Here is a 24,727-nt window from a genome sequence, read left to right on the forward strand (position 1 = left end):
TTGCCAGATGTAAGAAATCCTGGTCCATATTCTCCAGGACTTCTGTGACTAATGTCTCTAATGCTGGAAAAGCTAATTATTTCTGATTAAATTGATGCAATTATAAAATACTTTAATGAGAATAAAAAAGCTGCTTTGAAATGTACTAAGATATGAAAGTGGTCATACAATCTTTCCAACTTACTACTTGTTTCAAAGCTTGGAGTAGATCTCAATGACAGTGAAATCTTTGGTTTTGGAAGATAATCATGAGTTCTTTTCAATTTGCATGTTTGGGTTCCCCCCCTCCCCCCCAACAAAGCAATTTGATTAGGTTACTCTCTTGTAGTAATGATCTGAATCACTACCATGACAATTCTCACACTTCCTATTCTCAGATTGCACTAAACCGTCAATGCTTCATTTAGTACAATACAGATGGTGATTAGGGGGAGGAGTTTGGACATGAACACATGACATTTTAAAGGGCTTCATTTTCGTAACTGTAATATCCATCCTCTGAAAATCAGATACTTTTCTAGTGTCTTAAATGCAGAATCCGAAATACCCCACGACACGCAAACATCTTGGGTACCATTAGACACCATGAAGATTTAGGTTGGAACTATGACTTTAAAAAGTATCAAATTATTCAATCTATGATTTTAAAGTTCACTATATTCCCCATTCCTCTCACACATGGGCACTTTAGCCTCCACGCAACCAGCAATTGGCATCAAACTAGAGAGGAAGAAGAAATGAATGAAGTAATTAATGCCCACTTAAAAGTTTCCTTCAGGAAACATTCTTCCATCAATGTTGTGCACAACAAAGTTTCATTTTCTAGGAAAACTACTTTAAATCTGCAAATTTGTGCTAAACTACTGTGATTTGGTTTTCTATGTGTCAAAAGTAACAGGGTTTATAGGAAATTCTGGTGTTTGAACTACCTTCCTCTGGATGAATTTTTCTAGAGTACTATAGAAAATAAAAACTGAATTATCATGTGACTATAATTCTGAAGAAAGAAAGAAGAAACTCTCAAACTTAATTATAGGCGCAGCAGCCCAGTCACATATATAAAATCTAACAGGTACCAGTGACACATATTCCAGATCGGAGTTTGAAAGAAACAGTCTTAACACACTGTTGTTTTCTACACTGTTACATCTGCCAAACCAAACTGATGGGCTCTAACTAGCAATCCCTTACATTAAGATTACAGACAGCTAAACAAAAAACAACTCCTTTAGGATGTCAGGAGGTAACATGCAACTAGAAAGGGAGAGGTATCCAGCCACCTGTATTAAATCCACTGCTCTAGACAGGTCACAACTATCAGCTCACTTGCACGAGTACGCACAGGCACACCCTGCAGGACTGGGATTCCCATCCTAGTTCTTCAACTTGAAAGCAAACTCTGCACCAACAGACTTAAGATAGCTATCCTGAATGTGAAAAAAGTCCTTGGTTCTCCCACTGCATGCACCTTCCAGGCAAAGGGTGAAACTGCCACTCTTCCAAATCCATGTTTTTCCAAAACAGTACAGGGAGGGTCAAATTAAGTTTGCTACCTATTCACCTCATGCAACCATAGGATTGTTCAGGTTGGAAGGCACATCAGGAGGTCTCCAATCCAACCGTTTCTGCTCAAAGCACAGGCCACACTGAATTCAGGAACTGCTTGCTTGGGGCTTTTTTTTCAGTCAGGTCTTAAAAACCATCAACGATAGAAACAACCCTTTTGGGCAGCCTGTTCCAATACCCCATTATCCTCAAAGTCATCCCCCCCCCCCCTTATATGCAGTCTGAACCTCTCGTTTCAACTTGTACTGGTTGCCTTTCATCCTCCTGCCATGTACCCCTGTGAAAAGCCTGGCTCCATCTCCTCGCAGGCACTGGGGCTGCTGTCAAGTCCTCTGAAGTCTTCCCTTCTCCAGGCTGCACAAGTCCCACTCCCTGAGCCTCTGCTACAGGCCAAGTGTGCCAGGGACCAACCATCTTGCTGGTCTTCCATGAACTCACTCCAGGTTGTTGGTTTATGTTACTACACCACCTTTTCAACAGATCTGCTTCCCAGCCAGTCAGACCCCAGTCCATATCTCTCAGACCAGTACATCATAAAAGGTTTTTGATACATTAGGCCAAGGATAAATGCACTGACATTGAGCTTCAGGGTTCTGTGATGCTAAAAGAGCCTCACAGATGTCCCAGCCCCTTTTTTAAAGTCTACTTTACAAAAAAAGTAATAAATTATTTTCCATTTTTTCATCCAGACAAAATACTTCATTACCAATTTGATGCACGAGCATAAACAAATAAAATCCTATTCTTAGTATTGAGCAGCTGAAGAATCATTACTTTGGATAATTGAGGCTTTGAAGAAAACTTACATCAGCTATAGCCACCTGCTTCAAAGTTTAACTCCAACAACAAACAAACCCACGCTTCAAAAAAAGGCAAAGCTAGAAGAACCCTCTTTAAAAAATTGTATGCTGGTTTTTAATCACACTATAATAGCACAAAATTATGTACCTGGCCTAGGACATACTAAGAAATAGGAGCAATGAAACTCGACAATAAGATTTTTGCACTCAAACTGCCTTATAATGAAGCAGCAAATCTTCACAGTACATTTCAGAGTTCAGTAATTCTCAGGAAATCATGCTGCAAATGCAAATAATCAGACCTCTAAAAATGAGGCTACTGGTGTCCAGAAAGAGCCATCCAATTCTTAAAACGTGAGAACTAGCAGATATTTGCTACTTCTAAAATTTTTTCTGGACTTCTAAATTAATCTACAGATTTCTTGAGTCTGAGACTCAAAACCAGTGCAACCGAATTATTGCTTCCAAAAATATCAGCCTACCATGTTCAGTGCTATAAATGAGAGGCTTTCAAAAAGACCTGTGATTTACCAGGTCTTTGACTATTGCACCACACATTTGGGCCATCTCCTTTGTAAACAAATAACTAACCCGATTACAGAAAATGGATACAAGAGCTCTTTTGGAAGTGAATTCCTTTTAAATTCATTTATTGATTTAGTAAAATGAAGCTAAAATAGAAGTATCCTTGCAACTGTAGCCAAAAATATGTATTTCATCTCTATGTCTGCAAGCACAAATACTCTATAAAATGATATAAGAAGTTGTATAAAATGCATCCATTTGCTACTCAACAGGATTATAAACTGGACTTTTCAAGGAAAGATTGAAAGAATGGAATTATGCTGTACCTATATACCTTTGACATTAACTAGTAATCCATAATTTAACTCTAATCCTTAATTTACTCTACTGTAATTCCACTTTTATCATATATATATAAAAACAACTGGTACCATCCACAGTTTTGCTTAAATTTAAAAAAGAAGCAGCTATGATCTGCAATGGCAGAAAATACCAACAGTATGAGGGAAACGGAGTCTTCCCTTTGCCACATGAAGGAATCAGGTCAGGCTATGAGGAATTAAGTGCCCAAACTTGGGGTGGAGGAGTATGTCTGCAAAGAACCACATAGTTGTAGTAGCTGCTCCTTCCTAGGCTGGAATATTTACAACAGTGCTGGCAGACGGAACTTTTTACTCAAACAAGACTACGTACTCTCTTCATGGATTACAGGCAAAATAAAGATATCCACTATCATCGTTCTCCATTTTTATGACCTCTAGAGAAGAGAAACAGACTTGCATTGCTCATGAACACAAATGGATACTAAGATGGGCTGCAAATTTTTGCAACTGTTTCATATACCTCTCCAAAGGGCTGCTTAGCTCCACTGTCCAAATGCTTTTTGAAAATGAAGTTCTTATTCAGATCCATGAGACCAGAATATTTTTAGAAACTCGGAACTGAGGCAGTTACCTCCTTGCTCTGCTAACTGGCAAGGAAGCAGACGATTATTTGATGTGCACCCTCAAAACACTCACATCAAGCCAAGCCATCTAATAATTTGGTATCACACTTCCAGAGACTGTCAAACTTCTGGATGTGGATTTTTCCATCACCTCTTTCAGACACTCAAAGGCCTTTCCCTCCCCACCACCACCAAGGAAAAGCACGCCATTTCTGAAGGAAGAACTAAGTAATCTCTCCATGTTCACAGATACTAGGTAACTCCCCAGCATCTATAAGTCTCATTTATAATAGTTTTCCACTATAAAATTAGACTTCAGACGCAAATTTTCTTTACTAGCTGTTATGCATAACTCCAAAATTGTTGTTGAGTCTGGAAGTAACTAATCACATCTATGCTTGCCTTGTCCAAATCAGAGACTCACTTGGCATCACAGAGTGCATAACAACTTTGATATCCTATGTTTAGGAATGTAAACATGAAGCCTAAAAGAACCACATTAAACAAGATTAAAAGTACAATCAACCCCACAGTCCCTGTTTCAGCCAACCACAGTATATGATATTTAGCATAAACTCAGAGCCTTAAAAGTGACTACTGTTCCTTTGTCCCCACTATTAGGGAAGGCTGCCTCAACATCCTACTCCTCTGGAACACAAAGGCTTTCTTCTCATTCCCAGTCTAAGCTCATAGCCAGTATTTATACAGGCACACTTGTAACAACACTGTCTTCTCTCTTACCCTGCTGTTTCCAGTATTACTGTTGAAGCATAGATAGTTCAGGTCTCTTATGTCTTCTTTTCTTAAGAAAAATAAATTCTCCAACTGTAAGGTACTTATTTAAAAAATAAATAAATAAAAATCTTTGCTGCCAGACCTGCAATTTTATGTGTCAGTTCTTTCACACTTCAGAGATGAAGATTATCTAGACCTTCCCAACTTGAAGCGGCTGAACATAGCATTTTGCTTCATTTTTGTTTGGTATCTAAGCTGGAGAAAACATAACAATGATTCATTTATTTAGTAAAAGTGCAGCCAAAACAATTGGAGACCATTTTTATGATTTCCAGTGAGGCAGATGTGTTGCTTCTGGTAAGGATGCGAGGCCAGACAGAACTGGCGCTTTTCAGCAGCCAGAGCGACACTTATCAACATTACAGCCTGTACCCACGTTAACATATTATCAGTACTGATTCCTTTGTTTTGTCAGCAGGTACAAAGAAGTGGCTTTATCCTTTTAGGAAATGAACGGTTCAGTGCCCAAGAAACTATTACTTCAAAATGCATCCTCCAAGCTGAATTTTTTCCAGCAAGTTTATAAAGCTCAATTCAAAAGCAGAAACATCTCTCTTCTTCAAAGAGGGTATATGCCTATATGCAAGACCAGAATTGCACCCATTTCTTTTGAATCCACAGAAAATTTCAGAAAGTAAGGATGAGAAAGAAAAAGTCGAGTATGTTTTAAATCAGTTCTTGCACAAAGTTCAGTTTGTTTGTCTAACTGATTGGGTTGGGGGGGGTTGTTGGGGTTTTTTTGTTTTGGTTGTTTTGTTGTTTTTTTTTAAGATAAACATAAATCATCTTCACAGGGAAAAACTTCAGTAGTTGAGATCAGTAAAGCAACTGGCCTTCCTCTAGCACACATACTGAGATTCATCGTCTAAAATCTTATTTCTTATTTCTACATTCAAAGATCCCTGGCAACTAGAGTTTCAGAAAAAGGCTACAGATAGGAGCTCCTTTGCTTGGGTGCCATAAGCCAACCAAATGGAGAAGCAAAGATGAACCCGTCTCTCTCTTTTGATCAAATGAGAACCAAAGATCAGTTCTCCAAATTTATAGGAAATCTTTAAATGTGAGTAACATGTATTTTCACCCTCTTCTCCACCTCCCCCCCCAAAACCCCACCCAAACCCAACAACCCACAACAAAAACCAAACACCACCCAGAACTGCAGGAAGTTTAGGAACTCAGGCAGACTGAAAATACTTAATCCTCAAACTGTAAATATTTAGCAGAGTTCCCTAGCCACCACTCCCTCTTTCTCATTAAGGTGTTTCACAGCCATTTCTCTATTCTTTTTCAAAATCAACAAATGGCCATCTCCTTTGGCAACAGAGAATGCAATGACTGCTTCCTACCACAGCAGTGTGGAAAATGAAGTAAAACAGTAAGACTCAACGAAATAAGAAGAAATGAAAAACTGTAGTTAAAAAGTAGGAGATCAAAGACTTCTCACTGTCAAAATTCTGTGCCAGATTTGTAGTGCATTGCTTGTACTCACTGTAGCTGCAAAGTATCAGTCCGAGTTCATGATTCTGAAGGACCAGAATTGATTTTTCCTCCACGGAAATTGTTCCTTCTTTTGTACTTTCACATTTACTTTAAAAGAAAAAGGTTACATCTGGGGGGCAGAAAGCAAGGTGTATGCTTGATATCAGTCCTCACTCATGCAGAGACTAAATGAAACTCAAAAGATCTACAAATACTTTATATAGTTTAAAATTATATGGATAGCTGTTATATTCTTATGAATTCTAGACTTAATCCTTTCATATGCATTTTAAATACTCAGTCTATTGATGTCATGGTATTTTAATGGAGTTTATTATCATTTCTGAGTCACAGAAACACTGAGGATGAGGCATAACAACATAACGTTCACCTGCAGTTAATCAGAATATGAATGAAGACCTTTATCATCACTGTCTCTCACTTATGCCTCATGATGGAATAACCTGAAAAACTTTTATTTAGAAATAATTCTGCATAAACACACAAATAACATGGAATATGATGCAGAGAGCACTATAGTGGAATTCAGTTAATTAGCAATCCAAGAGTATCGACAAAGGATAAGGAGCCCCATGATCTCCAAAGCTGATGTACTTATCCTCATGTATGTATCTTGCACAGCAGCAAATACCCTCTCCCTACATTTTCCAAGCAGTGGAAAATTGTTACAACTGATGCAGACCAATACACATTGTCTGCTCTTTAAAAACGTGTGACTGTACAAGAGTCACATTTTTGATTCAACATTTATTAGTTACATGTATTACAAGTAACCGTTGCCAATTTTCTTTACAAAAAACAACACAAAGCTCAAAAAAACCCCCCTTTAATACATTATCAAGTGAGGAATCAGGATTCTTTTCTGCTATGTAAACTCTCCACCAGACTATTAACAAAAGGGCAAATTCTGAGACTTTCCTTGAAAAACTGCTATTTACTAGAGACAAGAATACAGGAAGATAGGCAGCATACTCATATGATATGTTATCACCAGCAATAGATTTGTGCCGATAGAAGTCAAAGCCAATCTTCGCCATCCTTACTTTCTAACAGCGAAGGCAGAAAAAGGCTGCTATCCTATCACAAGTTGTTTGCCGACTAAATTTAGAAAAACAGTTTGCTACTTAAACTGGGCAAGTTATAGTTGCAGATTGAGGCAAAATAAACATAGAAGCTCACGACACAATTTTGTAGCTGGTGTTTGAGAAGAATTAGAGGTAGAAGAGCAAGTTCGATCTCTAAGCTGTACACTGGACATATCACAAATCTGCATATGCAAATCACTGAAGTGCTATTGGTTTGCCTAATTAATGAACAGAACTACTATGTTTTCCTTTCATATGATCTTTGATTAATCTCTCTGAGTTATATTTAGCCCTAGATCACACGGCCTGCCTTTCACCTTGTTCAGTCAGAGCTGCATGTCAACTGAAATTCTGTCCCAGTTGTGTGTGGGTGGCTCCAAGAATTTCAGGTTTTTGCTGAGTGCTATCAGCCAGCAAGTTCCAAGTCAAAGCAGGCAGCGGAGCCAAGGGGACATGAGAAAGCCGCCCAAGGAATGTGCTGACGAAGAGCACGCTTCAAGGGTCCTCTCACAGAAAAGGCACCCACAAAGCTGATTCCACAAAGGCAAAATCTCAGAAGCAAGTCATCAGCCCTGTAAGGCACGATGACTGGGAGAGCATGGGGTACTGAAACACTTCACTGAAGCCACTGATGCACAGCTCTGATTCAAACATTACTTTAAAAAGACCAAGGTAAGACAACCATCAGAACTGAGAATGCACACATATATGGCCTGTCAAATCCTTGAAACAACAATTACATATTTTCAACAAGCCATACAATACCCTATGCACCTTACAAGCATCAGTCAAGATCCCAGCACAAAGCTATTATATTAAAAAAGACTTAGACGAAGGTACAAGAACGAAACAAAGGTGGCTTTCCTTACCAGCACTTCTGCTATGTCCTAAACAACAGGTAGATCTCCATCATGGAAGCAATGATGCAAGGCACCATTTAGGAAGCCAGGCTGCCTTGTATGACATAACGTCTGATTTATCACTCCACATGCACTCCTTGGGTCACAGGTGTATCACCACGGGAGCATAAAGATAACTTTAAGTAGGTTTTTAAAACGTCAGAAGGAAAGGACAGCAGAAGCAACTGTTAAATAACTTTAATAATACCTTGCACCTGTAAACTATCTGGCAGGACAAAATAAATTGATACAAATTACTTCATTTTATCATTTGAAATACACTTACTGGACACTCACAGAAAACCACAAACAGAAAGTCATATAGGTATAAACATATTATTTACTTTAATGATTACTTTGTAGTGCAAACCTAAATTAAGCTCTCATGTTTGCACCTCACAATGTGTTTACATTCATGGTATGTCCAGTGTACAGTCTTGAGAGCAGTCTTGTTTTTACTTATAGTTCTGCTGTGAAAAAGAGCAGAAAACACATTGTAAAATTCTGTTTGTTTTGTCACATGTATTGAGTAGGCTTTTTTTTTTTTTTTAACGTAAAGTTAATGTATTGCAAACCATACCAAGCAAAACAATAGGAGAAAAAGGAACCATGTTGGGTTGTGGTAGGAAACCACAACTATCAAGTTTTTCACTAGAACAAATCAATACCATGATATCCCCATATTTACATGACTGCCTGTTATTATCATCATTTCATCCACATGCTTACCAAGAACGCACAAAAGTAACAGCATTAACCTACTAAAGCAAACAGAATGGCCATTTTCCCATGCCTAATCAAATTCTTATTTATTTAAGAAAGCAAATTGCTTAAAAAAATAGAGGACCGCTAATCCTCTATCAGTAAAAGTTTACTGATAAAAGTACAGTTTAACAAAAGCACTTTTATTAATAACAAAGTAATACTGAAATACAGTAACCTAAACCATTCAAGATTCAACTATTTGTATAAGCCATATGACTATAAAGAGAATAGCATAAAAAGAACAGCAGATAAATATGATCTGCTCTGAAAATAAGCTACTCCACTATGCAGCAATTGATTTTTGCATGGTTTTAACACAATTTTTCATATCAAAATTAGACAGTTAATCAATATTGAGGTGTTTAAATACGTCCTGTACCTACAAACCTTTATATAATTCAGTGACTTTAACTGTAGGAGTTGTCCCATTGGGATAGAAAGGATGATTCATACAGCTCAGGTTGTTTCCAGGCATGGGTTCCTCGCAAAAAAAAAAAAAAAAAACCCACCACCTACAACCCAAAACAAAAAAAACTAATACTTTATTAATTTGCATGACTAAAACTATTTAGTTTTTAGATGCCTATCTAATTTCTCTCATATTAGCTGTTTACAGAATTACAATGTAAACTATATCCACTTTGAGTGCTAAACACAGAAGAGTTTCTCTTAAAAAATTTTCTTAAGAAAACCAAATGGAGAGATGAAGACAACTCGCTTCAAGTGACCAAAAACATCTGCACGTAGACTTCATTTTCCCCAAATCCTACCACACTGGTAATTTTACATATTTGTAACCTTTTCTTCAGTTGCCCAGTTGATCAGAACTCTTCAGATCATTAAATATAGAGAAAAGAAAATCCAAATGTAAATGTCTCTGTTCAAGCAATACTCTGCTTTAACATAATGATTTTACATAATCATCAATTACATACTTTGTAAAGCAGCTGAGGAAAGTGAGGAGATACCCATGCTATTGCCTCTGCAGCTCTCACCTCAGCCAGGAGCAGATAAGGTCATGCCAACCACCACCAAAAAAAAAATTACAAAAAAGCAGAAGACAAACAGATCCCTTATTTCAGAGGTTGCCCGTGCAAATCTTGGCATATCATCCCAACACAGCCTTCATTTTTAACTTCACTATGTCACAACCCACTCTTTTCCATAAGATTTAGTCTTGGCTCTCACAAGTCTTTGGCCAGGAATGATAATATATGGTCATAGTGACCCAGACAGGAAGAAGGGCTATATAAAACATTAAATTGGTAACAATTTCTCCCATGAAATGCCAAGGGCAGGCCTGATCTAATGCCCGTATAAGGAAGTGAAAGATGCCCACATTGAGTCAGTCTCCAATGAGCATAAACAAAGCTGAGATACAAGTGCCAGGGGAAAAAAAAAAAAAAAAAAAGTTGATTCTGTCCATGGTTGGTTTTTTTTTGGTTGGTTGGTTGGTTTTTTTAAATCGAGCTTAAAGGGATATTAAGGGATACTTTCAACTTGCAGTTTTTGAGAATGGACTGCTTTTCTTTTCCCTCTTGATACTTATAAGGGGCTCTTCAACAAAACGTGGGCTGCTGGGCAAACTGGCCATGCAGGAGTAAACGGAGAACACTGATGCCAAGAGCTGGCACATGAACTATACAAACAAGCTGAAAACTACACTGTTTGTTTAAAACATTTTCAAAAATAAACTAATACTGTCTAGTTTTAGTAGCACACCTTTTCCAATAGAATTGAGTCTCTAGCATTGGTCAATCATATCTCCAGCACTTTCCTCATAAAACTCAGTCATTTTTAACGTGATGAGAATAGTATTTTCAGCCTGTCTGCCCATTACCATGAAGAGTCTGAAAAAGTTCATGAAAACATCTGTTCGGATAGCCGAGGCACCTGTGGCAGAAGCAGTTGTTTAACGACAGTCTCCCCTTTTGGTTTTGCTAGTTCAGCAGCTCTGTAACACCTGTATTTTTCAATATATTGTTTCAGGTACAAACAGAGAGAATATATTCAAAACAGAAGTTGGATTGGTTTGACACGTGCTAACATGCAGTGGAAAAGATATGAAGTAGAAATCTTGTTACAAAAATAAATAATGAATAACGCGACAGCAAGCCTGATCTCATCAAAGCCTTCATCTGAACAGAGCACAGTGGCAAAGACCAGAAGGCTCTTGTGTGACATTGTTATCTAAAGTCCTGATTAGATTTTCACCTCAGAGTTCTCAATTTTGGTAGCAATCATCGCAAAGATACTATGGTGACTGGCACTCTATAAATACATCACACAGACGGGTAACAGTATAGAAGACGGCTATCAGATAAGAGTTTGAAGCATTTGAAAATTCAACCCTGCCATTAGGTCTCTAACTGTACTCAATTTTACGGCAATAGAAATGTGATTACAGATAAAAAGGTAGGATTAGTGCTGTACAAATTCTTCTCCTCTTAAATTAGATCATCATCATTCGATAGCATTAGTTACATGTTTAGGCAGTGTCAGAATTCAACAAATATACAGGCATGTATTAACTGTAAATTTAATAAAAGCCTGCAGCGCAACCCAAAGGTCACAGTTTGATCAGCCTCGCTTTGCCAAACACTGCACAAAACTGCAACAAACGAGTCGCACAACTTCAGTCAACACGAGCTACTCTCATCTCAAGTATCCGCCAAAGAATATAAGCTGTTATTTCCTGTGTTTCTATTTCAGATTTTATTAGAAAGTCATCATAATTCATGACAGGGTTAGGCTGGACTTGGTACCTCTGCATGAAGTACAATGTTTGACGCAGGCGATGCTGTGGGAATCAGGCTCTTGTCATCCCAGTGGATTTAGTCAGTATTTCATCACTCTAGAGCCAGACGTGTGAGTGGGTGTCCATGGCGTGGTGTGCACACATCAGAGTTGTGATTGCTACAAATTATCATTATTTTAAAATGCACCCACTAGTCATTTCCACACATACCTTAAGTACTCTAGATTACCTCTAAGCATTAAACTCAAACTCTTCACATATTACTGTACATCATCACAAGTATTTTCCTAATACAATTGTAACCCATTGCAATGAAAGCGTCTAAAAAATAGTTTTAAAAATCGACTTCTACTAAATATACTTTGTATACAACCAGCTCCTTATATCTTGAAAACAAATGGTACATTCAGTGTAGGAGCTGCATTATTTGAGCAACAGAAAAACCATACACTGCACAATCCAATTAGTATCACCATTACAGATGCTCATTCTGAGCAACATAGGTTCCTGCAGAGTTGCTGCCTTTCGCATATAGGGGCTTCCTTTCACAGCTACCTCTTCAAGTACATCACGAAACCTGGGGGATGATGGCTCCTGAAAAACAGCGTAATGCAAGCCATGGTGATGATACAAATTATAATTTGTATTCTTGTGGACATACTCATCTGATTGCTGCACTTCCTCTTCCAAGCACTGGGAAGCATATATCCAACACTTTTAGTGCTGGATGGACAGCCAAATATTTTGGGAACTTTTTTTGCTCCCCAGCAGTAGTTGCCTGCATAGTCCTGAGGCTTTGAGATACCAGAGGCAGGGGAGGGCCGTTCTGGGAAAGCACATGTGCCAGAAGATCAATGGGAAATACTGAAGATAAAATGGCATTTACTGAGTTGATAGAGCAGCAGAAAGTTCCCAACCCCTTACTTCAGTTGTCTCCAGCAAGACCCATGCTTGTGTCTCTGCTTATGAATCTCTGCTCTCAACTTTGTGGGAGATCCTTGGTGCTTTCTGGCATTCTCCCATCACCTGGGGCCACCTTTGTCACAGTCAGGCTGTAGGTACATACATGACCACAGCACGCATCAGCTTCCAGTCACCAGAGACTAGCCCATCTGCATCAGAGCAGAGCCCAGATGTAAACTAGAATATATGCAGGGCAGATGATGAGTGAGCATAGAGCTTTCCATCTTAACAGCATACATGCACCCATTGTCTCTCACCATCTGGTATATGAAAGAAAAACCTATGCATATATAGCCACACTAAATTTGCAAGAAGAGTAATTTTCAATCGTTTGCATAACTGTAATCCATTTTTCCCTAACAACACACACTAATAGGAATGACTTATAGCCCCAGTTTAGCATGCTACTAAACTACTGCTGTCTTTGCTTTACCTCTGGAAGAACAAGATAACCTTCCTGAGCTTCCTTTGTAAAATGCAAAATATTTCAGCCAAAAACATTAAGCTCTGACATTCACATATGTATGCTAGTGCCTAAATTAAGGTACGTATGTTTGAAATTTGTAACCTTCAAGGACAATCTGTGTAGAAGAGATAAACATTATAAAATGTAGACAGCTAAATAATGAAGTAAGGATTCTGGATTTAATATAATGATATTTTAAGCACTGAGCTGTACGTGTTTAGGTTTTGGAGTTTTCTTTTCCCTTTTTCAGACTGCATTATAAGAAATGTGGTTCCTTTAACAAAAAAATGTATTTGCTACGATGAATAGTAGTTCCCTAAATATTTTTAGTACAAGGCATGTAATTTACTCAGTAAGTGAAAAAGTTTGTTTAGAAAAAAAACTACTCGACTATAGCGAATGTCCAAAATCATTCTCCATCTGCAGAACCATAAAAAGGGCTCAGAACAGAAGCAGAATGTTTTACAACAGCTGCTCTCTTTCAACTTTCTGTAATTTTTATACCTACTTTTTGGTGACTTTTTTTTTTAGTACACCACAGCAGGACTCTTCTAGAAACAGGCAGACGATGATTTCACTTGTGCAATTCCATGAAGGAGAGGTGGATCGCTGTTATGCTGAACCACGAGCAGCCAGACACATGCAGGGTCAAGTTATGTACTCTCACACCAGCACTGAAAACTTATCAAATATGGCCCTGATCCAGCAAAGCACTTAAGCACATGCTTTACTTTAAACATGTAAGTAATCCTATTAGAGTAAATGAGATTCAGCATAAACCACTGGACTGAATCTCAGAATACCTTGGTTGTGGCCCTGATTATGTCAGTGACCGACTGCGTAACCTTGGACAAATCACCGTATTTCCATATCTTGATTTCCTCTTTTGCCCTCTACATGTGTTTACCATGTCGCACACCGTCTCAACAAAAATAACCCCAAGCCAGAATCTTCTAGAAACTGCTGCGCTATAAATAATGGCAGGGATACTTATGTACATCAGTCCGTTTTCAAATGCCTGTCACCTACGCAAAACTAATGCTCCCCCCACCAAAAACCCCAAGATGACATCCCTTACCCTTAGCCCTACTTATCCAATATTGACAACCAATTTCAAAAGCACGACATTGCTCTTAAAAAGCAGTTGTGGAGGAGGAATCCAACTGAAGGGCACGTGCAGCTATGGGCCAGGACAGCTCCCAAGCACGCGTGGCTACAAGCCCAGGACTCGCGCTGCAATTCCCCTCCCACCGCTGGTCCCTCGCTCACAGGGCAACACGAGATCCCAAGTCCTGCCTGGGGATTCATGCGGCAGCGTGCCACATTTCTGCCAGCGCTGCACCCACAAAAGGAAAAAACTGTACAGTCCTGGGAAAATCTGTTTAAAGCATGCAGGTGGAAGACGGCATTGTCTCACAGGGTGCAGTGTATTTACACTAAAAGGCCTTATGCTCAGTATTTTTAGACACTGCGATACAAGACACGGGCTTCCACAGGTAGGCCATATGCCATCAACTCTACGTCTTAATGATCCTGAGAATATTTTCACATAAATAATGCCGGTTTTGCACATATATACAACCACGCAGCACGTTTACTCTTGCCATCACACTTCCTGCTTCCTGGCAGTTGTCACAGGCAATGTCATTGTCACAAAGAGAATATGGATTCAGTTCCTAACAATGAAGCAGGCACGGATGAGTGGGCAGGATACTCAAATGAGTTTCAGAAAGACTTGAGGTGAAATACTGTCCCTAGTGAAATCAATAACCGTTCTCCCATTTACTTCAGCGGAGTAAATATTTCAACTCTTTTTTTCTATGCCTTCTGGTCATCTCAGTCCCTAACAGAGTAATCATTTATTTTCCTTAAAAACACAGGGAAAAGGACAGAATGGATGGAAAGCAAGGGAGGGAAGATTTCAAAATAAAGGTAGTCTTTTTTCAGAATAATTAAAAAAAAACCAAAACAACTTACAATGACTCCTGTAGTTACAGATTATACACAATGCAGAAAATGAGATTAGATTAACACAGTTAAGATCCTCCTTTCTAGGAACTCATTCACAAATTCCCCTTCTGTCCTTGAAACACCTGTACAACACATTGCTACTTTCCCAGCTGAACCAAAGAAGAGCTCACAGCAACAGCGACACAGTTTCCCATGCGTCAGTCTGCTCTGGATCAGGCCTTTTGCATACAAAGATATCTATTATAAGACACATGCATCGTGAGCTGGGCTCTGTTAATTAAAATATTTTCTGCTGCAGATTGGAAGCCTGGCCTACAAGACACTTGCCAAAATTACGTTCAGGAGCACAGCGACTGAAATGCGTTTCTGAATAGGTCAAAAGTTAGTTACTTTTGACTTTTTCTGAATGCGTGCTCTGTTCTCATTGTATGATGAAGGGAAATACAGTCAAAAGGTTATATGTAACTGTGCATTTACAGCAAGTTAATGGACACAATAAACTACTAGTTTTCAGAAGACATTCAAGATTTTGGACATTAAAAAAAAACCAAAACAAAAAGAACCCATACAGTAACCTGCAACAGAGCCTGAAAAAACGCATGCCATGCATAACACAATAAAGTCACTGAACAAGTGAAATTTACAGTAAGCATGCTGTTTGTCAGTAAGTGTTGCCAAGTTTCCAAAATTAGTTGGCGTATCAGACAACAGTGAACATTTACTATGCGTTTCAGAGCTCCTGAAGTCCTTAGCAGCATTCAAAGTTAAGGTTGACATTTCATCTTTAATTCATGCTCCTGTGTCTTTCTATATTAACTACTAACAAAAGCAGCATGCTAATAGCCTCGGCACAGAGAGCATGCGCAAGGCAGGGACTGTGCACGCTCCACGGGAACGCTGGTCTGCATCTCCAGTGAAAGTAAATCTGCGCCTTTCGACAAGGGAGGCAGCCACCAAATCAGTACTGACAAACTTGAACGTCGAGCAGCTCAGATGGAGATTATCATAAAGAGCAACAGAGAAGTACACTCATGACATCTATTCAGAAGCAATTTGTCTAGGAGAAAGTTTTCTTCAGCTCCTGAACCCACATTATTTCTCTCTCTGAAAGTGATCTTCGTATTTCATCGAACTTTATCAACTCATTTGGACAATATTCTAAAAAAACAGGTTTTAACAGAAGTTTAGACTTTGTACAGCACCCGTCTTTTCCCCAGCATCTCATGAAGTGCCTCACAAAAGGCCCCAGAGGTTGGACAAACATAGCACCAGGAAAAACACAGTGTGAAAGGGATCTTTATGTGCATGTGTGAGGGCCCAGTGCTAATAGCTCAATGTGCTATTGACACATCACAGTGCAAACAGCTAAGTCTTTTTCAAAATAGCATGAGTCACAGTGTCATTCTTAACTTTGCGTTTCCCAGATTCGGGTAATTTGAGAAACAAATCATCCCCGTATTATTAAAACACATTTCTGTCAATGAAGGTAGCCACTGGGAAACGACTACTGCTTCTGACTGTACCGTTTACTCCATGAACTACACATGCCGCAGAGAAGGTGCGAACAGATAGAAGCGGTACCGCAACTTCTCTGACAATCCTCGTCAAACCGAAACGTTTGTTATCCTCCCGTGCTAGCAGCTGATGTACTTTTAGGTAATCCTCCTGTTTGGTATAATCCTTTGGTTAGAGGCTGGCCATAATGCAGCCGGAATCATCCGAAAGAGCAGAGCAGAGGAGAGGAGAGGAGAGGACAGGAGAGGGAGGCGTCCCGTCCCGTCCCGTCCCTTCCCCTCCCCTCCCCTCCCCTGCCCTCCCTCGCCGGGACGCCCGAGCTCCCGCAGGGCTCTGCCCGAGCTGCGGCGGCTCCAGCCCGGCGAAAAGTTCAGCAAGTCCCGGCCCGAGCCTCGGAGGGCTGCGCGCTCGGCAAAGCCGCTGCCTTTTGTTCCCTGCCCGCGGGGGGAGAGGGACCCGCAGCCCAAAGTTACTCGCGGGGCTCTTTGGGCTTCGAACTCGACGGAAACGGCCGAGCGCCGGGCCGAGGCAGCGGCCGGCTGCGGCCTGGCGGCCGGGCCCCCCCGGGGCCGGTCCCCCCCCGGGGCCGCCGGCAGGCGGGGGGGAGGCGGCGCGGGGGTCCCGGCGCGGGGGGTCCCGGCGGCTCCGGCCGCTCGCCGCCCCCAACTTTCCGGGGACGGGCGTCCCACGGCCCCGCAGGGACCCGCCGGCGCTCCCCGCCGCCTCGGGCTTTCGGGCATCCCCCGGCCCCGAGCCTCCCCGCCCCGACGGAGCCCGAACTCCGGCTCTCGGGGAACCGGTCCCGGCAGCGGCACGAGGAATTAACCCACGCGGGAATAATCACCTTGCTGTAGTTGTAGTAACCCAAACACTGGGCAAAGTCCAGGTTGGAGGGGTCTCCGGGAAGCGAGCTGCCCGCCGCAGCCGGGTAAAATCTTACATCCATGCCGGTGCTTTGGTCCAAGAAGTGCACTTGGAGAGACCGCCGGGAGGTTTAATAGATCCACCTTCAGGTGTCTTCCCCGGGGCTGGGGCGCGGGCAAACCGCCGAGGGACCGGAGCTGCGGGGCGCCGAGCCTTCCCGAGGAGCGGGGACGAACGAGGGCCGGGAGGCGGCAGGGGACAGCGGGGGAAAAGTGCAGGTAAACAAGGAGAGGAGAGGGAGAGGAGAGGCGAGGGAGAGAGGAGAGGTGGGCGGCGGAGCCCAGGTGGGTGCCCGTCCGCCTCGGCGGGAGGAGGGGAGAGGAGGAGGGAGAGAGGGAGGGACGGAGGGACGGAGGGAAGGCTGTTGTTTTTTAAAAGCTCGGTGCCAAGCCACGGGCTTTGCCTCCGCATTCAGGAGCGGCTGCTGTACACAAAGGAGCCACGCGCCCGGCGCGGATGGACGGACCGACCGACCGACCGCCGCTGCCCGCCGCAGCCTGCCCGCGCCGCCGACAAAGGCGGGGGGGGGGGGGGGGCGGGAGGGGTGGCCGCCGCCGCCGCCGCCGCCGCCGCCTGCCCGCGGGGCCGGGGGAGCAGGGCAGCGCGATGTCACGGCCGCCCCGCGGCTGCCGGGGAGGGGGCGGCTGCCCCGGAGTTGGTGGAACGGGGCTGCGCCGGCCGGGGCAGGCTGCGGAGCGCGGGGCGAACTGCCGAAAGAGCCGGCGCCGCGCTGGCAGCGCTCCTCGGGAGGAGCGAGCGGGGCCCGCGCCCCTCCCCGCCCCGCCGCCGCCGCCGCCGCCCCTCCCGCCGCCCGCCCGCCCGCTGCCGCCCCCGGCGGCCGGTGCGGGCTCCGCGCTGCGCGCCGCTGCTCGGCCGCCCGGGCCGGCAGCGGGGCCGGGAGCGAGCGGCTGCCGGCCCTTCCTGCCCATGGCTGTCCTCGTTCCCGGCCCTTCCTGCCCATGGCTGTCCTCGTTCCCGGAAGGTTCTAGGTGAGGAACGGGCACCGCTTCCACCAGTCCTCCGGCTTGGGCTTTGGGGTCAGGCGCTTTCTTGATTTGCACCGCTGCCTTGTGTGTGCCACGCAGCGCGGTGGCAGAAGGAAGGAGATTTTTCCGACGTGCTGTCAAGAGCAGGACTTGAAAACACAGTGGCCTGCCCCTCAGAAGCCTTCTCGAACTCGGAGTCACTGGAGGCTGATTCAAAGCAATCCACTAATTATCCAAATGGGTTCAGTCGCTCAGAGGCGCTGCGCGGCTGTATCTGCTGCCCTGCGTGGAGCTTTCCCGACCCAAAATCTTGCTCCAGAACTTTTGGAGGAAACAGCGAGGCCATTTAACCTCACGACTTGTGCCCTGCAGACATGGTGCAAGGAAGAAGGATGAAAACACGCCCTTGACGCAAGGCTTCTGCGACAGGGAGAGAACTGCCGTTCGGGTCTAGGGCTGACTCCAGTGCAGTTGTAACACAGCTGGAAATACACCCCAGACTGCCTTTAAGTTTACTCCGTTTGGTTGCAAAACAGCAACGACAACACAAGTATACGAGGTTTAAGTGTACAACAGCAGCAAGACCTTCTCCGAAGGTCTCCGCATCTCTGCTCTGGCTGCCGAGGACATATAGCCTGGGCCTGTGCGGCAGTCCCACCTCGGACTGAAGCCTGCCTCAGGAGCTTAATGCCCCACGCTTCATGTCCAGGCATGATTTTGCACTGTTTAGGTAGATTGGGAGAAAACTGTAAAACGGTCAATAGCTACACCATGTAGGAAGGGAACATCTTCCCAACTCCTTTCCTAGAAATCTTATTTTCAATGTTTATGGTGGCTCAAGTGGCTCCTGCTAGCACAGGCAACACCAGATCACCCTTATTCAGGGGACTGATCCTGAAGTGTCATGGTTTGAAGCAAAGAAAGATCTCTAAAGTGACGTTTTGCACTAAGAGCAGAATTAAACATAGCGCAGATACACATCAGTATTTACATGGAATATTTAGAATTTAACTTTGTAGAAATATGTATATGAACTGCTAAATGCCTCAGTAGAAAACAGGCATATTCTGTCAAACAGCTAATCCAATTTCATATTCATTGCGTCAACCATTTTTAACCAAAGGGGAAAAACTGCAAAATCTACTCTGTTGCTAGAAGGGAAGTGGTTGAGGAACATACAGCGCAGAGTGTTCGCACAGGCACACCCCATACCTGTGGCAAAAATTATTTGTGCTCCTGAAACAAACTGTTCAGAAATAAAAAGACATTGAATCTCTTTCAGAATGCAACATTGCATTAGGGCATTCCTCCAAACCAGTGACAGAGAAGTGGTAGTGTATAGGCACAGCAAGCGCATTTCAACCTTTCAACTGAGGTTAATAAAGTAATACCTGCTTTGTTTTATTCATTGGGTGACAAACTTCTCTGTAAAGCCAAGTGTCTACTTTAGAATAAGCAGGTGCTCAGGTATAGGAACAGATCGTTGGCGCCGAGTTCTGAGGTGCTCTGCTATATAAATACAGGTATTTTCAGACTGCCTCGCTCTGGTTCTCTACGCTTCTAACGAGATCTGAAAGCATATTCCCGTTGAATTCAGAGGGGAAATTGCTTCCGGGAGGAATGAACACCGAATGATTCCAAGTTTAGGATTTGGTCCCGTCGTCATATTGCAGGGAGCCCCTGAAAGGCTGCAGACCTATGCCATTTATGGCTTCTGGCAGCACGTGGCCTACAAAGCAATTTGCCTGCGGCACAATTCCTGCCTTGGCTGGCGAGGGGCTGTCTGTCGGGCCACAGCACACCCCAGGCTGACCAGCCCAACTCATCCCTCCTGTCCCACGGCCTCGGCAGCGGTCTCCGCTCCAGAGCCAGAAACACGAGCCAGCAGAGCAGGAGGTGGCCGATGCGAAGCACCCAAGGTGCCGCGGTGGGCGGGCGATGACCGCCTCTGGGTTAGAAGTCCTAAATTCAGAAGGTGAGCAAATAATGGTGATGTAAACAATGGTGATTTTGAGTATTCTGATGGAATATACTGTTTCCAACACAGTTTCTTCTGAAAACAAAAGAACAGGCACAATAGGAAAACCCCAAAATATTCCATCTTGACGTCACTGGTGCAGGAAGTTAATGTAAAATTGAAATGGAAGAAATCAGAATTAAAAAAAAATAAAAATTAAATTCCAGCTAGGCACAACACTTATCCCCAAAATATTATGTGGTGAAAAGTTTTGAAATACTCTCTATTTATACAATTACAAACTAAAATATAGAAATTTGGTGACATTTCCAACCAAAAAAATTCCAGTTCCTGACTATAATCCAGCTTTGGCACCTCTACCGAGTGCCCAAATTAAGTCTTTTGCAGAACTACTAAGACTGCAGTGACATTAATGAGTCATTTAAGGGAAAACAGAAAAGAAACTGGGATATATATGCTAATTTATTTTTCTTTTCAAAGAAAATATTGGGTTTTATGCGATACTGTGCCAGAGAGAATTTTACAAACTAAAAAATTAGGCAAGTGTGTGTTTTCCTTTCTCAGCACCTCTTCAATGTAGTTTATTAAATAAGTAAACTTGAGTAATCTCTGCTACACTTTAAATCCATATACATGACGTCAAATCTGTCTGTTAGTAACAGTATTTATCTCAGGAGTACTTTAAAAATGGAATATAAGCCAAAGTATTTATATCTTTCTGTACATATTGCTTGAAAGGAATCCAACAAATTCTCTCAAGCTATTCTCTTTAAGGTCCTTCAGTAAAACTATGGCTTTGGAATTCTACTTCTAATTTTTTTTTCTTTTGGAGCAGTTGGAAGCATGGAGTACTTGCAATTTTGAGTAAGTATTCCCTTCTTTTCTGCTGGTTTAATAAAACTAAGTATCTGTCTACAGTAAGTGGAGTACTCCAGTAGTTTCCCTGGTCCTGGGTAGCCTTGATTTCGAAGAAACTTTTTGAAAAGCATTGTTCCATAAAGATTTGAATGTATGCCTACCGATGCCAACAATTATGATTCAGGCAGTAACACACAAACTGTGACTTTGTTCCATCTTCAGCTATACTTTCCTCTGACTCATCATCACAATTCAATTTTAAAAGCCATTAAGAACACTCAGACTGCTTTTCTGATGTAAGAGCAGAAATTGTATTGGAGTGAATCAGTCATATAGAAACTTAAAAGTGTGCATGCACAAATTCTCACTGCTGCCCAGAAACCTTTCAACTTGCACAGGTAAATACTAACATTCCAGGCCTCACTGATTCCCGCACAAGCCTGGCAAGTCCTTTTCTTTGTACCAGGATGTAGCAAGGGAACATGTTTAACAGTTACGGCTTATTTGCTTTATCTTTAACTAGTACCGTTACAGCCTCTGCAAAGTACTTTGCAAACCCCATATCAGTCTTGCAATCCGTAACGTGGGTACAGTACCAGAGGCTCAGTGACGTTTTTTTTCTTTTTACCATACAGAAGTCAAAGGCACTGGGAGATTTACTCCAACAAACAGCAGAGTCAGGAAGAAACCTCAGAGATAAGAGCAGACACACCAGCTCCCTAAGATCCAAATGTTCAGATAGCCAGTCAAGTCCCCCACAAGTACTGCAGCTCAACAACCCCCATGGCTCTGGCCTGACGGTCCCCTCGCTGGCAAAGACGGCAAACATGAGAGGGGGCAGGAGAATGAGGGATAAGGGGAGGAGGGGTGGAATGAACCAAGGCTGGCCCGAGACTCTTTGCTCCAGTTTCACAATGTAGAATCAACATTAAAAAAGACCTGACGTTCATTTTCACAGTGTACGGTCCACCTGTATTGGCTCCTATAAGAACTGGGAGGAAGAAGAGGAGATGGAGGAGTACAACATCCCCGATTTCACCTGCTAAGGAACAGTGTCTTAGCCCCTTCCCCTCAGAGCACATGTGGAGGATGAAAGGGCACAAAACAAAAAGGATGGAATACAGGAGGAGAAAAGAAAGACAGAGCACCAACCAGGTCTGGTTTAGAAAATAATCTAAAGCCTCCTAGAATCAATAGGAAGTCCCTTTAATTGATTGCAATGGGCTTTGAATTAGACCTATATTCTACTTATCAAGTACAGCTGCTGAGAATCAATAATATTTTGACTTCCCCCTCAAAGCAACAACTACACTAGTAACTTTTGGCTAAGAAAAAATACAATTAACAGCATATTAATTCATTAGAGTTTCTCTCACTGAAGTCCCCTTCTCAGATTGTACAGTCAGCTGGCATTTATAAGTGATCATGCAGGCATAAATGTCCTATATAAATGAGGCAGTAAAGAAAAAACTTTTGTTCTTAGCATTAATTCAGATCAAATATTCATTGATATCTACATTTCTCAGCAAGTATCTCAAGCAGAGATCAATAAACACTTATTAGTCACTGACCATGTTTCCTGCAGTAAAGGAGGGAATGTCAGCCAGCAGATGGGAGCAGCCAAATAATCAGGGGAGCTGGAGTCTAGTGCGTGTCTGCCAGATGATCATTTACCTTCTCTTTGTCTCAGTTGCTGCAGCTAGAAAACTACAGATCAAAGGATAAAAAAAAAAAAAGTATTTTTAATAGTCATTCCTTAAAAATACAAATCATTATTTCAAAATACAAGTATGGAGTGTTGCAGGAAAAAAAAAAGAAAAATAATCACAACTGAAAGTTTTGGGGTTGTGAAAATTCTGTTTCTTTTAGGCCCAAGTCAGGAAATGCACTACTTTGTGAAACTGGGAAAACCAATATTATTAAACTTTTCAAACTTTTACATGTGCCTACGTTGATGTTTCTGTAGATTGCTGAAGTCTCTTCTCTTACCTGAAGTATTTGACCACCTCAACTCACATACAACAATTTTAACCATATTCTAGCAGAAAAACAAGTATTTGAGTTGTTTACAGAGCAGAGATAACCACTAATACTGTTGAACTATGTTACAGCAAAAAGGTTTCTGCTGCTTTAAAGAAAGTATTCCACAACCCTCCAAAATAACCTGCATGTAATGGACAATATAGGATTACTTTTTGGCAGAGTGAATATCCTATTGCTATTGACTGCAGTGTTACAGTATCCTGACATACTAGTATACAGTTTTTGTGAGATAACGACCACGTTGAAAAACAAACTGATTGCAGTACTGAAAACAGAAAAGGAACTGTCCAGTAATATAAAAATTGACTTCTTTAAGAGAACAATGACTGGAACAGTGTTGCTTCTAGATTAGCATTAAAGAATAAAAGCTTTAACTGAAACTAAGAAATTGTTGCAATGTATTCCTTTCTTCCAGGGATGCCATTTTAAAGCAAGACAGGAAAACTTGGTTAGAGATGGCTCTCTGTGTGTGCATTTATATCATCTGTTGATACAAAGCTGTGTGGTATGTGTCTCTTTGTTTGTTTGTTTTTCCCCTCCAGCCCTCTCCACATTCATACATTTGTTGAATTTAAACTAAAAGGATTATTAAAAGAGAGGGAAAAAGCTGCTGGCATCTACTTTTTAAAGGGAATTTACAAGGACAATGTCTACAGAAAGAAAAACAGGCTCATCATGAGCAATCCAAATTCTTCTTCAAATTTCTGTATTAGTCTGGAGGAATTTGTTGGGCAGAAACTTTAATTTTACAGGAGAACCAAATCTAATTGCTGAAAGAATTATTTTAATGAAATGTATCTGAAAAGTCTTAGTGAGATATGGCAAAGAGGTTTTCCAAGTGAGTAAGGTTACATTTAGTCCTTGTATCTGCACCAGATTCACTCATACATGTTTTTCAGTTTTAATTTCATCCAATGTGCTATTAGGTAATTATTTGAAATATACAGCATATAGCTATATTACCTCTGATACATTTCAGGTGCACACATTTCATTATGAAGCAACTGAACAAGGAGGTGGCCATGTTCCTGGAGCGATCAAGAAAATATCTTCCTGTGATTTTGTGGGTTTAATGCAATAATACTGTATTTCCCCAAAGAGAGGGCACACTTACCCTTGAGAGCCTGCGTGGTTCCCTGGGGAGATGTGAGCAGTGGTGCCCTGGCTGTCCCCAGAAGCCATGGAAGCGGTTGTATACGCTCTCAGTGACCACAATGCACATCTTTTATCGGTGGGTGTGGAAGAGAGGGGCTTTTGGTCATGGCTTGGAAGCCACTGAAGGACTTGATGAGACACTGCCAAGATTTAAGGTAAAAATCTATGAATAGTTTAACAGTCATGCCTTAAAAATAAAAGTCATTATTTAAGAATGCTGCTGTCCTCA

At 42.0% G+C, this 24,727-nt stretch overlaps 1 protein-coding gene across 5 annotated transcripts in view; it reads right to left on the minus strand.

Annotated features, from left to right (window-relative positions):
* Positions 1-23,112, minus strand: part of TOX3 (TOX high mobility group box family member 3) — a 113,920-nt gene extending 90,808 nt beyond the window's left edge. For 2 of the 5 annotated variants that reach the window (XM_069793650.1, XM_069793649.1), the window contains exon 1: positions 17,399-18,268. In XM_069793650.1, coding sequence (XP_069649751.1) covers positions 17,399-17,500 — 102 coding nt within the window. In that variant the 5' untranslated portion in view covers positions 17,501-18,268. Of the gene's footprint in view, positions 1-17,398; positions 18,269-22,871 lie in introns of those variants that run through there. The other 3 variants (XM_069793652.1, XM_069793651.1, XM_069793653.1) reach the window with 2 other exon arrangements.
* Between the last annotated feature and the right edge of the window lie 1,615 nt (positions 23,113-24,727).

The sequence above is a fragment of the Haliaeetus albicilla genome, chromosome 10 (genome assembly GCF_947461875.1).
Source record: "Haliaeetus albicilla chromosome 10, bHalAlb1.1, whole genome shotgun sequence".
Lineage (NCBI taxonomy): Eukaryota > Metazoa > Chordata > Aves > Accipitriformes > Accipitridae > Haliaeetus > Haliaeetus albicilla.